Source organism: Terrapene carolina, unplaced genomic scaffold (genome assembly GCF_002925995.2).
Source record: "Terrapene carolina triunguis isolate 2854851 unplaced genomic scaffold, T_m_triunguis-2.0 Scaffold706, whole genome shotgun sequence".
NCBI classification, from domain to species: domain Eukaryota; kingdom Metazoa; phylum Chordata; order Testudines; family Emydidae; genus Terrapene; species Terrapene triunguis.
Genome location: NW_020665057.1, coordinates 101523 through 116919, shown reverse-complemented (window position 1 = coordinate 116919; position 15397 = coordinate 101523). Strand labels below are relative to the sequence as shown.

The 15397-nt window shown below is 41.3% G+C and overlaps 1 protein-coding gene across 1 annotated transcript in view; it reads right to left on the bottom strand.

Annotated features, from left to right (window-relative positions):
• Window positions 1-449: 449 nt before the first annotated feature.
• Window positions 450-15397, bottom strand: part of MTTP (microsomal triglyceride transfer protein) — a 37685-nt gene continuing 22737 nt past the window's right edge. Inside the window, exons 12-18 of the mRNA XM_026659857.2 lie at window positions 14656-14867; window positions 13440-13537; window positions 13219-13340; window positions 12511-12738; window positions 4917-5041; window positions 2604-2774; window positions 450-1544 (exon numbers count right to left, since the gene is read on the bottom strand). Coding sequence (XP_026515642.1) covers window positions 1376-1544; window positions 2604-2774; window positions 4917-5041; window positions 12511-12738; window positions 13219-13340; window positions 13440-13537; window positions 14656-14867 — 1125 coding nt within the window. The 3' untranslated portion in view covers window positions 450-1375. The remainder of the gene's footprint in view (window positions 1545-2603; window positions 2775-4916; window positions 5042-12510; window positions 12739-13218; window positions 13341-13439; window positions 13538-14655; window positions 14868-15397) is intronic.

The window sequence follows — 15397 nt, the reverse complement described above, 5'->3', positions numbered from 1 at the left end:
ATTAGCTGTTTGCATTGAACAGACTGGCAGTTTTGTGCTTTATATCAGGATAAGGATTTTGGGGGTGGGTGTGTGCGTATGAGAGACAATCCAAAAGCTTTTTCTGCCTGATTTCATTTTCTGAAATGCAACTTGTCCTAGGCTATTTGAGCCCAACATTTACACTAGACACCCTGTCCTGTGGAATGATAAATAATGCGGATCACTTGGGGGATCAAGAGAATGGGAAAGTAGGGTGTTCTGTGATGGGAAATATTTGTTTATTTATTACATTGTAATAACTGCAAAATGATTAACAAATACAGTATTTTTTTTCAGCCAAGGTTGGTCCTGGTCCTGTAAAACCCTTACTCTCACAAATAATCCTTACTGCCCTGAGTAGTACTATTGATTTCAGTAGAACTACTTGTGTGAGTAATGATAACTTAGGCTCCTCTTTTAGTCTAAATAAGTAATCTCCCATAGAGCAGAATACTAGAATTTTCTCTCTCCTTACTGGACCTGCTAGATGGTGCAGTCACAACTCATTTTCAAGACTTTAAAACTAATCATATTTCATACTGTTGCTACAGTGAGTGCTCATGTCTAGAAATGTGCCTGCTTTGATGCCTCGTAGTTACATGAAGTTTCAGAGTGTGATCTTCAAACACGATCAGCATTGGCTTAACTTTGCTTCCATTGAAGTCAATAGGCATTCTTCAGTTTGTCAGTGGGAGAAGAGTTAGGCCAATGCAGAGCACTCTTGAAAATTTCATCCTAAATTTTTAATCAAACATGTCTAAACATAGCACTTCATAAAAAAAAAAAAAGATAATACTTATGAGACTAAGGCTCTAAAAAAATTGTAAAAATACACCCTGCTTTTGATTAAACAAACAGACAGCAGTGAGCAACCAAGAATTAATGGTGCTTCTTAGAACGATGCTGCTGTGTATTTAAATGAGAACTGGTTAGTTTTTTAAACAAATGACTGTCTCTAAATGTATTTATAAATAATCATTCTCTTTACAGCATAATTGTTCTTACTGAAAATCAGAACCAGGGCTTCTATATTTCCACTTTGAGAAAAATATGAATGTCTTTCTGCTATTGAAAAAAAAATTGAAAATCATACCTCCCAAGGGGAGTGAATGGATTGCCTCCAAACTATTTTGTTTTTGTTTTTTTCTTAGCTTTTTACAAAAGTCTTAAATATATGTAAATATGTAAACACTATGCACATAATAAGAGTTTGATCCTGGTCCTGTTGGAAGTCAATGACAAACTTCCCATTGATTTCAACAGTGCAGGATCAGGCACTGAGCTAGTACAGTACATAGACGCCTAAGTCACTCGGGGCCATGGATTCAGTAAAATGAAAGAACAGGTGCCCATTTCAAAACCAGCTGTCAGAGGAGTCAGACTGAGTGCTGAAAACCTTCCTGCACATGTTGGAGTTCTCTTGATGGAGCGGGTATTCAGAACCTGCCAGCAGTTTGACTTTTCCTTTCCGAGAAGTGTACCGTTTGCCAGATGGCAGGCTTTCGTATTTAGTCACATATTGCCTGCAAAGACACAACATTGTTATCTAGTATAGCAAAACTGATATAAAATCTGCACCCATACATGTGAATCTAGGTAAGGGCATACCACATCTATGCCTGATTGATTGGTTTCAATGGGACTAGTGGTTTGTATATATAATCAGCGTACATATCTATCAGTACAACTAATACCATATTTTCAGAGAGATGGGATTTCTGGGAGAGCTTTAGGAAATTCCCATCTATTGGGCCAATCATTGTAAACATTGTCCTCTGGCCAAGAAGCACTGAATGGAAGCCTTTCTCACAGGGACAGAGAATGCTGTCACCAGACCATTCTCAATTCTTAGCAGATATGGACCAAGACAGAAAAGCAAACCTAGGCCTCTTACATGGCAATGCAATGCTACCACTTGCTCATTGGAAAACATCTTTTACTTTATTGTATAGTTATTTTAAATTTCAAGGTGGAAAACTGACTGTAGTAAAAAAAAAAATATTTCCAAACATATTGAAGTACTGTATCTATTACAGAGTATGATAATTGAGCTGAGCACTAAAAATTCTGGCTAATTTCACAAGCATCAGGAAGCAGTATGTCATAAAGACAACCTTGCAGGCTCAAGTGCTTTACAGCTAAGCACTTGCACCATCATTGGCCTAATGAACAGAGGATAGACATTGCTGGTGGTGGTGCTTTGTTTGACACTCAGGTTTTTTCGCCATCTATAATGATATGTTAGGGTAATTTAGTGGGGTTATTTCACTTGGTTTTTACTTCTAAAAGCTGGGTGGAAAATCTAACAAAAATGAGAAATCAAAGCAAGTGCAGTGGTGGTTGTCAAAGTCTCTACTAAACATTTATCCATATTTCTGGCATGTTGTAGGTCAGGGATGAATGGCATTAGCAGAGACATTTGCGTGTGGGAGTGATCTTGCACAGCACTTGCTTGTACTACGCTTAAATCTAGTCTGTTTTTAATCCCTCATGTTTGTGAACATCAAACACATGGAGGGAAAAAAGATCTGGAGTTCCAAAATGGTTAATTGGAAATCTCAGATAATATTTTTATTTCTTACCTGAATGGAGATTCACTTTTGTCCATCTGCATGCAAACTAAAAATGGATATTCTGAAAACTGCACTGTGGAGATGAAGTTTAGTGTTGCCTCTCTTTCAAAACTGGTTTCCATACCAGCCTTCACAAAGAAGGAATCCACAAAGATGTTACCAACTACCACCATGGCTCCCCTACAAGTAAATTCAGATATTAGAATTTATTATTAACAGGGCTCAGAAACAAACAGGAAGTTAAACTGCAAATAGTCCTAACACTTGAACAGTATAATATTGACTGTTCTCTTGGAGTTTGTTCTTATGTAAGTGTAGCTAGAGAACTTCAGTTGACACCACTGGGGATTGTGCACACATGCGCACACACACACATGCAGATGCAGAGAGGAGAAAAGAACCATTAATGTTGGGTGAAAAATACACTTTTTGGAACATGCATCGTTTATGACTGGAGCTTGCTGCAAAAGCATGGTGCGTAGGCTGTTGTGATGTCCAGGGTTGATTCCTCAAAGGACCTCCTTTAGTTATCTACATGAGGAAAAGAGAGGTAAAATACTACCCGGTTGATTTGATAGTATTTTATACTCATTTTGTACTGGTGCACATGACCACACCAGGTATCTCTGGCAGGGCCGGCTCCAGCTTTTTTGCCACCCCAAGCGGCGAAGGGAAAAAAAAGCCTGATTGAGTTGCCACCAAATTGCCGCCGAAGACTGATGTGGAAGGATTGAGTTGCCACTGAAGAGGAAGCGAGTGACTGAAGGACCCACCGCCGAATTGCCGCCGGAGACCCGAACGTGCCGCCCCTTTCTATTGGCCGCCCCAGGCACCTGTTTTCTTCGCTAGTGCCTGGAGCTGGCCCTGGTCTCTGGCAAATCAGACCCAAAATCTTTGCTCACTGGCATTTTTGACAAAGCTGTCCAGGGCTTGCAGAACTTACAAAACGTCATTGTCGGGGAGTGAAACTCAGACCTGGTGGAAATGGGACCAGTGGAGATGCACCCACTTACACTAGGATGTCTCTGTTTCAGGGTTATCTTTGAGAGCAGTGGCATCCGATTTGTAATTGCTTTATTGGTCAGCAGTCAAGAACACCCATATGGATGGGTAAGCTTCAGTCACTATCTAGGAGAGAGATCCTTGCTATTCAAAGCTGGTAAAAGCCAGTAAGAGCCTAAATCTATTATTGATGACAGTCATCATTAATGTAAAACACACTACCCTAAAGCAAGTTGTGTTTAGATCTTGTTCAAGAAATCATAAGTTAACGTTAACAACCTTACCCATTTTCCCTCTTCTCTCAAACACCAACCCTTCTGGACTTCATCATGCTTTTCTCACACATCCAAAATGCCCAAAACAACTTGAGGGTGCTCAACATCCTACAGGAGATGCTCGGCACCTTGCACAGGCAGACACCTTTTCCGCTCCCTTTGGAGACTAGCATCTCATAACTCCAGTTTCCATTCAGAGGGCTAAAGATGTAATTCTCCCAAGGGAGGCCACATCCTTGCTTCTGGTCAGGATTGAGTGAGTAAACTTCTGCAGTACTGCTTCAAGCTACAGATCCAGTAATATCAAATCCATTCTCAAATTCTAAAGAGGCAGCATAATCTATCAGGTTAGACATGAGTTTGGAAGCAAGGAACTCCTGTATTTTAATCCGTATTCTGACACTGATTTGCTGTATATTGGGTAAATTGATATTTTTGCCTCTATTTCCCCCACTTTAAAATGATGGTAATTATTTCACAGGTGAGGATTAACTAATTAATTAGGGAGGTAACATTTTCAAAAGTGATTTAGGCACCTAGGGGGCCTAACTCCCACTGACTTTCAATGAGACTTAAGTACCTGTCATTTTTGAAAATGGGATCTAGGTTCCTAAATCACGTAGGCACTTTGGAGAAATTTACCCAGTGTATTTATAGCCCTTTGAAGACCTGGGGTCAAGTTCAGTTCTCACATCCACTGAGATAATTTCACGGAGACTGGTGGAGCTGTCTCAGTCTAAAAGAGGGCAGAATGTAGCCTTTGAAGCAATAACGTTCATTCAGATTTTCTATAACAGGTTAAAGGTGATTCATTTTTATATCTTTTCTTTCACTGGCATTTGCATACAGACAACATACTTATTGCCACATTATTTTCCCCCTGAAATGTGACTCTAATTTTAAAAGACATTTAATACAACTGTCCCTTAATTTTAATGAAAATGCAAGGTTGCTTCTGTTTTGAAAGCCTTAAAATAGACCAGCTCATTTTACATTTTTTGTATTTCAGAGTATAAGGTTACAGCATGTACTGTAAGTATCTCACCGGTTCTTAACACTGGTTTTGGATTCTCTGTACCAAAGACTGAACTCCATTCCACCTGAAATGTCAATGGCCAGACCACCCTGGAACTCTGCACTGGCCTTCAGCCCAGACTGTAACTGAATGACCTGAAAGCATACAAGAGCAGAGATCACACTCCATTTTGCTAAATACAGATCAAAACCGTGTTCATTTTCTTTTTTCTTTGAGGACTGTTCAAGTGGGGAGAAAGCACAGGGAGCTCCCCTCTATCCTCTTCCATCCTTGTGGAGGGGATGAACAGAACTTCACTGGGGAGCATACATAGCCTCTGCTCTTGCCCAGCACCTTATGAAAAGGAGGGGATGAGATTGGGACCACGAGCGTGTCCTTCCTCCCACCTCACCCACCATACAGCATTACTGGTCAGGTGCAGAACAGGGAGCATCCTGTCCCCTTCTCACAAAGTGTGACAGAGCTCAGCTACCACACAGGTCTGCACCTCCCAGGAAAACCACTGTGGCATTCTGGCTTACTCTTAGTTCGTATTGGAGGAGCCTGCTAGCAGGGAGCACCCAGTGTAGAATCTTGCCCCATAATGGCAATAAAATACCCACTGTTGCCAGCAGGACCATCTAGAATGACACAGAACTATAATGGAAGGATCTGATCTGATCAGTCAGGTGGCTACAACAAATACAACTTGCCTGTGATATTTTGCTATCCGTGCACTTTTTGCCAGCATTGAGCATGCTTATGCCTGCTTGAAACCTTTACAGCTGGACTGGAAATGCATTGCCTGGAGTCAGTTTCGGAAGTGATAATAGCTCAGCCTCACAGCAGCTCGTTACATTTGAATTTTGACAGTCAGCCAAGTTTTTAAAGTTCACACCACTTGGTAATCTGATTTGCCTTATATAACTGCCCCACTCTCCTTAAAACTAGATAGTCTAATTCATTTTTTTAAAAGTACATTTCATTTTGAAAAAGGGTGATTTAGGCTATAACCCCCCACCACCTAACTTTGCAGTGTCAATGGCTGGCACTAATCAGTAAATCAAACTCATTGCTAAGGTCCATGGAACACCATTGATGGAGAGAGAGGTACAGCATAGTGCACTGAGCACAGACCAGGGAGACAGGAACTCCCCATTTCTAATCCTGGCTCCGACACTGACTCCCTTTATGGCCTTGGTCAAGTCCCTTAGGGCCTAATCCAGAGCCCACTGAAGTCAATAAAAAGACTCCAATTGACTTCAATGGGCTTTGGATAAGGTTTTTAATCTCTCTGCCTCAGTTCACCTTCTGTACAGTTAAGATGATTAGAGCTATGCAGAGGATAATTACATTTCATGAAGGATTTTTAAATTTGGCTTCATTTTTAATTGGCATGAAACACGAACATTTCAAAATTCTCCAATAAGGTAAATTCGGGGGGAAGGTGGGAGTGTTGGATCAATCAAAATGTTTTGTTTCATTTTATACTTTAAAAAAAATACATTACAATATTTCACAACAAAAAAACCCCAAAAGGTTTATTCTGAAAATGTCAAAATGGGACATTTTGATATTGTCAAATGTTTTTGTTTTCTCCAAAACAAAATCTGGGTGAAATCAACAGGGATTTTGCAAAGCATTCTGATTTTGAGGGACCTGCATTTTCCAGCAAAAAATGGTTTTGTTGGTCTAACTCTAAAAATGATGATTTTTCTACCTGATGTAGAATCAGTGAATTAAAGCAGCACTCTGGGCCTCACTTGGGAGAAGATAGTGATTGCCCAGTACATTTTCAACTTTTAAAAACTGGGTGGATGTATGGGCCCTCGGAGCACCTCTCCCTGGCTATTGATGTCTGACAGGCAGCCTAGCCCTCCCTTGTGGCAGCAGCAGGAGGCAGCCAGGCATCTGAGGGTACGTCTACACTACAATAACACACCTGTGGCTGGCCCACATCAGCTGGCTCGGGCTGTGGAGCTATAAAATTGTAGCCCGAATGTCTACACTGCAATTTTATAGTCCCACAGCCCAAGCCCCATGAGCTTTAGTCAGCTAACACGGGCTAGCCACGGGTGTTTTATTGCAGTGTAGACATACTTTGAGAAGCCACTGGGTATAAAGACCATTGGCTCCTCCATTCCTTCTGGGGCTTGAAGAAGCAGGATCAAGTTACACCCATCTCCAAAAACACCAGCAGTAATGGTGGGGGCAGGAGCCTCTGTCCCTTTGCGCCTGAAGGAAATAGCAGGTGTGGGGCGTAGGCAGCGGGCACTCTCCCCGGAGAACTGGCACAGGAGAAATGAGAATGGGAGCAGCCACTTTCAATACAATGGAAGCTGGCTTCTCATTCCCCTCCATTCAGACAGAGGGCCTGTCTCCCCTCACTGTTGAGGGAAGAGGGGCCTGTGGCTGGCCAGCCCATCTTTCACCCCTGTTGTCCTAGGGAAATGAATTCCCCCACACTGAGCAGGGCTAGCCGTGTGAGAGGGGCTGGCCAGTGGAGGATGTACACTCAAGCTGCCGGTGTCTACGCCCAGTGAAATCTGCTGCTCTTTCTCCTTTTCCCCTGTGACCACGGCTCTTTGGGATGGGGATACTTATCCTCCTTCTGCCCCACCTGGGTCCCTTCGTCTGCCAGTTTCTCTGCTCCTATGTTGTTCCCTGTACTACTGCAGGTGTCTGCAGCATGCAGGAGAGCTTGATGCTTCTGCCCCCCTTGCACGCCTAGGCTGGACAAAGGGGTCTCTATGTCCTTCCCTTGCTAGCTGCTCAGCAGCCCTGCTGTCTCCTGCGGAACACCCTGCCATGAGAAAGACCTAGGTTCCCTCCCCAACTCAATCAGCAGGGGCTGGTGCTTAAAGAGGGTGGTTGGGGAGAGGGTCTTAAAACCTTCCACTCACAGTGTATGGAGCCTGGAGAAAGGTGGTGACTGTATCTGGTTACTTCACCTTTTAAGGTCTGAATCATTCTATATTGCAGAGTTCAATAGGCTTGTCACTTGGCAGTCAGTTGCTACTGGAGTGGGCTGGAGATTTAACCTAAGAATGCAGTGGGCTTGGATGTAGCTTATAAACAAGGATGCCCCTCACTAGCCTGATCACATATTATTGTCCTGTTTTCTTGTTATCTAGTTAAAGTCATTGGGTGAAATCCTGGCCCAACTGAAATGAAAGGAATTTTGCCATTGATTTTAATGGTCCCAGGATTTCACCCATGGTAGCTAATTAAAAATGCCTGACTTATCTGGATCTGGAGACATTACATGCCTCTCTTTTAAAAATTAGAACCGGACTGGGCTATAACTGAATGTATGTGAGTGTGTAATAGCATGCATTCTGAAAGTCATTTGTGCACAAACAGGGCAGCAGATTTTTTGAGATGCATGTCAAATTGCATGTAAGTATTTGAGTGAGGGATCAATTTGCAAAGGCTGTATTATTAAATTTAACAGTTACTGTGAATGTGATTATTTAGGACTTCAAAGGCTGCAATAGTTAAATTAAATTTGCCATTAAAACTCAAAGAAAATCTGTCTCTTTGTTGTCAAATCTCATAAAAATATTAAACAAGGTTGACCTGATCATCCATTACTTACTCCAGGGCTGAATTCTATCCTCAGTTAAACATGTGCAAAACCCAGTAAAGCCAATGGGAGTTGGCCTTTTAGAGGCGCTCCTTTCCTTTGCCTTTCTATTTAAAGCTTAACAGCGTCCTTTGTAACAGAAGACTTGATATGAAAAACTGGGATCAATGTCTTGGTACTGATTCAAAATGCTGAAGTAGACCACATTTCAACAAAAACCCCACTACTGTACTACTGGAATGGAATGCAAACGGCAGGGCTGAAAAAGGCACTTATTTGTGGGGGTCTGGTTTTCAAATGGCTGCTTTTACCTACTCATAAAATATTTGGTTTCTCTGCTCTTCTGGCAGGTGCGATACCGAGAAGAAATATTGTTCCTACACCCAGGAGCATTAATGCAGGTGTCTTCAGGAGCTCAAAAATAATTCAGTGAGAGCGGTTTTTTTTATGAAGGGGACTATGATTTGCCACGCTGTCACTCTTAACCCTTGAACCGAGTCGGGAAAGGTAGTAATAGATGCATCGTGCACCCTGAGGATTTTTGTTTGTAGATTTTTGGAATATCCTCTCTCACAAAAACACTGCATCATGTGTAGTGGGCAGGAGCAGGAGTTTAAAGGGACATCATCAACTTAGAATTTACATCTGTCTGAGAATGCTGTCTACTATAGTAATGACTACTACCGCTGAAAGGAACTAGTGAAAGAAAACTATTTTTCCAGGTATTTTTATGTTGTATATTTGACAACACTTTGTGTATAGTCAATTTCACTTTTCATCTGTTTAGTCAGCAGTGGAGCAACTACTGCCTGAAGTGATCCATATAAAGATGAACAAAAGAGTAGAAAACCCTTTATAACTTTTCTAAAGGACTTTTTTTTAAAAATCAGACTATGCTGTTTTAAGAGACCCTATAAAATAGAATATTCTGAAATTAGTTTTCAAAAGTTCAATTGGCCAGTTTTAAATTCCTCCTTTCAGCTTTCAAGTCATTCTCCTATAAATAAGATAGCAACTGTGCTATCTACATCCTTTACTGTTACACATTTGTTCCTGTCTGTGCTTGAAACCATATTGCCCCAAGCCATGACTCTGTGGATCAGGCTAGCAGGTAGCTGACCACTGGGCACTATAGAGAAGGATGAACAATGTTATAAACTCTTTTATAAAGCCATACCGTTGGCCAGTATGGTTTACAGGGGTTGTGTGCTACTCTCCATGCTGGCCAAGGAAACAGAGTTAGTACCTTGGTAGCAAAAACCATGGGTAAGACGCTACGTGAATCATGGCTATTGGTGAAATGGCTTCACCACAAGTGCAGGGAGTGACACTTTTCCTCTCTCAGATCTAGATTCTTAAATGCCAGTCTTACCATTCAATTAAGGCTCATCTACACTTCTTTTTACATGGTTTCCTGATACAGTTCTAGTTCTAAGCACAGTTTAAAGGCACTTCGGGTGAAAATATTTCTAACGCAGTGTAGTGGGCTTATATGGAAGTGGCAAACCAATGTTAAGGCTGTTTCTAATCTTAAACATGATTGTTAAAAATAGTCTCAGTCAGCCCCATACACACTGACCAGCTGTACTGTGGAAAAAAAACAGTTTAGCCTGAAGCTTTTTTTTTTTTAACAACAGTCTTGTAAACCAGTTGAGGACCCTGTGTGGATGGGGCTTAAAAGGAATCAGTGGTTTCCTGGCTAGGAAGGATCAATTGAGGTATCTGCTACCTGGAACCCAGCTTGCTTGCACAGCAACTGTGCTGTCAGTGACACAGAAGAGAAAGCAGAGAGTGATCCCATCTGCTCACTGTGCTGTTACAGAGCTTCTACTGCCAAAGCTTCCTGAATTTCAGTGACTGACCTAAAATGATATGCCCTGGTGTTGTGAGGGATGGCATGCAGTTCCAACACTGGTGTGCCCTGCACTCTTACTAGGTTATCTGAAGTTAAGGAGTCCAGAATCCACTGGCTGGCAGAGTTCTCGGGGTGCCTAGCCAAGTGATTCTGCCAGAATATTTAGGGAGCTTTGGGCATGCACAGCAGTTGGAAAGATTTAGTTCTGGAAACACCACCCTTATGTGATCTGAGCTTGAGAACATAAAGGTCTGATCATGTTTCCCACCTGCCAGGTTTGTAAAATAAGTCACTGACACACTGTCTGTTAGCTGGACCTCTAGCATGTAATCTTGTTAGAACCCAACCAGTTTTCTCAGTGAACTTTAGTTCACAGTTTGTGTACTGGATGTGAAACTCTTAGCTGACGGAACCATTTAAAAGTGGCTGTGCTTGATTTCAAATGCAAATGCCAGTCCTCTGGTGCAGAAGACTTGGTGCTCAGGATCATTTCTGGTTGGTATTGTCAAGGGTACAATGTTAGTCAGACTGTATTTGAACATTTTGACATTCTCCTCTACCAAAAAGTAGGGGAGATTCTATGAAGTGAGAAGTTCCACTACTGGAGCCTCTCTGAAATTTTTCAGTGGGAGCAGTTTGCACCATGCTTGCCCAGTAATCCAATACAGTACTACTTTGGGATAAAACTGGAGCCTACAGTTCTTCATACGTTGATTTCTACCATTAGATCTCCCAGTTCCACACACCTGTATTTGAGCAGAACAGAAAAATCAATCCAAATGCTGCCTCTTTGCTCTAGGTTAAGTGTCCTAGATTTGTGCTACTCAGATGCATGGTTGTTCCGTATCTGAAGCTAGATATACATATGAAGTAAGTAGAAAAACATATAACATATTGAACCATATCTTCATATGGTGTTGGTTAAAGATGAAAAGATTATCTGCAGTGCTATAGTTGGCACAGGAGTGACAACTACATCTAAAGTTGTATAATAATGTTTACATTTTAAATCCCTGTTTTCAGATGGTTATAACTGTCTGAACCCTTCACCTTTGGTGATTTCCACCTGAAGAGGAATTGTTTGGGAAAGTTTGACCAAATATAATTCAGTGGCTTAGCAATACAAGGACAGTGAAAAACACTTGTCCCATCACACAAAAGAAAATATCTTGTAACTTTTTTTTTTTTAGCATCTCTGGTGCCAGGGGCGGCTCTATGTATTTTGCTGCCCTAAGCACGGCAGTCAGGCGGCTTTCGGCGGCATGCCTGCGGGAGGTCCGCTAGTAACGCGGATTCGGCGGCATGCCTGCAGGAGGTGCGCGGGTCCCACGCCTTCAGCGTACCTGCCGCCGAATTGCCGCCGAAACCACGGGACCGGCGGACCTCCCGCAGGCATGCCGCCGAAGGCAGCCTGACTGCCGCTCTCACGGCAACCGGCACGCTGCGCCCCCGTGACTTGCCGCCCCAGGCACGCGCTTGCTGCGCTGGTGCCTGGAGCCGCCCCTGTCTGGTGACAATTTGGTCAAGGGAAGAATGTTTACTTAGAAGAGCCTTTTAAACTTTCGATGACAGATCATTTTGATGTCACTGACTTATGAGCCCTTGCAAATTGCACTCTGTGCATTCACAGTAAATTCTGAATAATGCTAGCACTAAGCTTGTAAAGTGAGCAGTTAAGGAAGATCACACGGTGCATGCAAGTCTGGGTAGCTTAGCTGAGCATTTGACAAGATGAAGAAGATGCGTGTCAGATCACTGGGTAACTTCTGAGCTATAAAAACAGATGGCTATTGGTGACCCCACCACTTTAATAGGAACTGTACATTACAAAATAACTGGGTAGAGAGGAGGCTGTATCTACTAGTAATATGTTGGGAATCAGCAGGGTTTTTCCACAGGGAACTGGTTTGTTTTTTATAGTATTAATGTGTTTTTTTAGCGTGATATGTATTTGCAGCCTTTATTTTAACTCTCTTCTATCCAGGCTGATTTCCTGTCTTCTGATTTCATGCAATATATAATTTCCCTTTTGATAGAAAAGTAAGTAAAGTCCTATAGACTCTCCAGTATAAAATAAGTGGAGCAAACCGTCAGATTACTATAATGTGTCTGGAGGGGCAGGACTAGAAGAGAGAGAGTGTGTGCCTGAGAGACAGAAAAAGTTTAGAATGAGATATTAGTACCTGTGAGTAATCTGTCAGAAGGATAAGTCCTTTCACCACATTCATAGGGTCTCCAGTTGCCGAGAACATTTTAGACATTAAATCTCCGTACCCCTGGAAAAAGGTAACGGGCCTGAGCTGAACATCCAACAAGACAGCTGACATGCCAGCAAAGGACTCCAGGTTTTCCTCGCCTTCATCAGCAGATGCAGCTATTATGGATTCTAGGCCTTGAGCTTCAATCACAACCTAAAAGGCAAAAGTGAGACACTATCCATGACAAAGTGCCTGATCTGGAATTTTAAACACTACAAGTATTTCTAGTACACAATAGTTGAACTTTAAAGCTAACTTAATTTTTTTTTAAATTTCACTGTAGATGAAAAAAGCATCTGATCAAAATATAAGTGTTTAAAAGCAGTAGGAGAAACAGACAGTAAAATAGTCTCATAGCAGCTATTGCTATTAATTAGTTGTGGGTGAAATTTGCGCCTAGCAGTAGACTCTATAGTCTTTCCCTAGAAGTGAAACGTTGGACCTGTTATATAAGGAACTGCCTTTCTTTTGTATCTCATTGTCAGCAGTTTTTTCTGTTGTTGGCATATTCTCTGCCTGACCCAATAGTCCTTAAATGCCCCCCCCTGTTTTCAACAGGAGATACGTTAGCTTAAAGTCTGCAGGAACAGGCCCATATGCTACCTCAACGTTGACATACTGCATGACAGTTACCTGGCTGGCATGAAGTCGAGCATTTTTATTGAAAAGAAGGATGTTCATGTTACTACTTCTTAAAATCCCAGAGCCTGAGTAGAGGATGTCAAGGCTGTATGTGGATGATGCATCAGGACCACCTTAATCGACAAAGACACCAGATATTAATCATGCCTGCAACTAAGTCAAGTGACCAGCAATATAAACAGGCTTAAAAAGTTATTTTTCTGGTTACATACGTGTCACGTAGCCAGAATATGCAGAAGAAGACCCAGTCTTGGAGAAGCGATCATAATTATGCACAACCATGTCCTTCAGAACTTTACGAATCATTTTGCTGCAGTATTAAAAAATAAAAAACTAGTTTGCTACTGTACTGTCTTCCATGAGAACATTAAGAATGTCAGCCTATTGGGAAAGAGAAGATTTAACTTTGCTCACACTACTCTATGCCTGACTCAGAGCCTACTGAAGTAAATGGGAGTCTTTTCATTGACTTCACTGGGTTTTGGATCATCAGTTCCTAAAACTGAAGATAAATAGATAAGGGATAATAGATGGTATTTCAGAAACCACCTAAGAGATTTAGGAGCACAAGTCCCATTGAATCACTTATGCACTTTTGAAAATTCCACCCAATGTTGATTATTTCCTTTCTTTCTTAAAAGAATTTTAAGATCGTAGATGGACAAACCGCTGGGGAGTAAAGTTCCTATCCACAGAACAGGTATTATCTGACTTTTTGGTGCTTCACTTTGCACCTTTAATGTTCTTTTGAATGTAAGATTTTTAATCTGTCTATATACATTGATATTTCAATAACAGAAATGTAAAAGATTACTACTGAAAGATTTTTTGTTAAGTACCTGGCTTAATTATTGAGATACTTTTATAAGGTCTTGGCCACAGATCTGGGTTTGGTTGTAGGAAGGTTACCAATTAAAATGGTTTTATTTGAAAACTAACATAGTCTAGAATGAAAGATATTTCAATGATTTTCTTTTAATGCTGCAACTTTTCAAAGAGCTTCACTTTTGGAAACATAAGACATAAGTTCCATCGAACATCAAGAATGAAGACCAGGTGGGAAGATTTTCAAAGGCACAAATGGCAGGGAAGCACCTAACGAATCGAAAATCAGCAGGGAGCTTGGCGCCTCACTGCCATTTGTGCCTTTGAAAATCTCCTGTCAGGCGTTCAGTGTCTGCCACTGGAATATACGGATTTATTTTAAAATGGCAGTACCCAAAAATAGAAAGATGAGCATGTGCCCACTTATGACCTCTTAAAAACTACATGTTTTTTAGCTATTAACTGAATACCCTTTGTTTTTATCCCGTGTCACATTAGTACAGAGAGCGATAAGTTTGTTTGTATCTGTGTATGCCTGTACATTTGTGTGTGTGTGTGTATATATATATATTATATATAATACATATATTAAACATAATGTACCTTGCAGGCATTTCAAAATGAAGTATATCTTGGACTAATGAGAGCATGTACTTGTTCATTTCCAATGGCAGTTCTCCAATAGAAAGCAAGAGGTTTTTCACTTCCATGTAGGATGGGTTATTGCTGAAGATGATGGCAGCTGCAGTGGTTCTGAGGGTCTTTTCATAAATTTTATGATTCTGGTGATAAATCCGGTTCATGGTTTCCTTCACCTAATCAGAAAACAGAATATTCACCTAATAAGTCACAGGTATCCATAGAAAATGGAATCATACTAATTTATGATGTCAGAGATGCAAACACATAGCCTGACTCCTGCCTAGTCTAGGTCCATAGCTAATATATTCGAATATGTTTTAATATAGTGCTTTTTATGCTCCCAGTGTCACTTCACACGTTAAACACTAGTAGTACAGTAATTGTGTGAGGAAATGGAGCAGCCGTTATGTTTTCAACCATAGCTCACACGCAGCCTTACACATTAGCACTGACAGCAAGATTGTTGGCCAGAGCATAGTGGAGGAGAATTAATACAATGCTGACAATGGCTAAGGAGATTTTTTTAAATGGTTAAGAGAACAGGTATCTTTAAAAATAATCGTACATTTTCCACAAGCTAAGGATTGTCTGCTACTGAGGTATCTTACCATGAAGGGCTGCAGAGCTACTTCCTAACTAATGGAGTGACAGAGTGAAGCAGTCATGGCCTGCTGATGGACTGAGATGGTTGTGTTGTGAAATT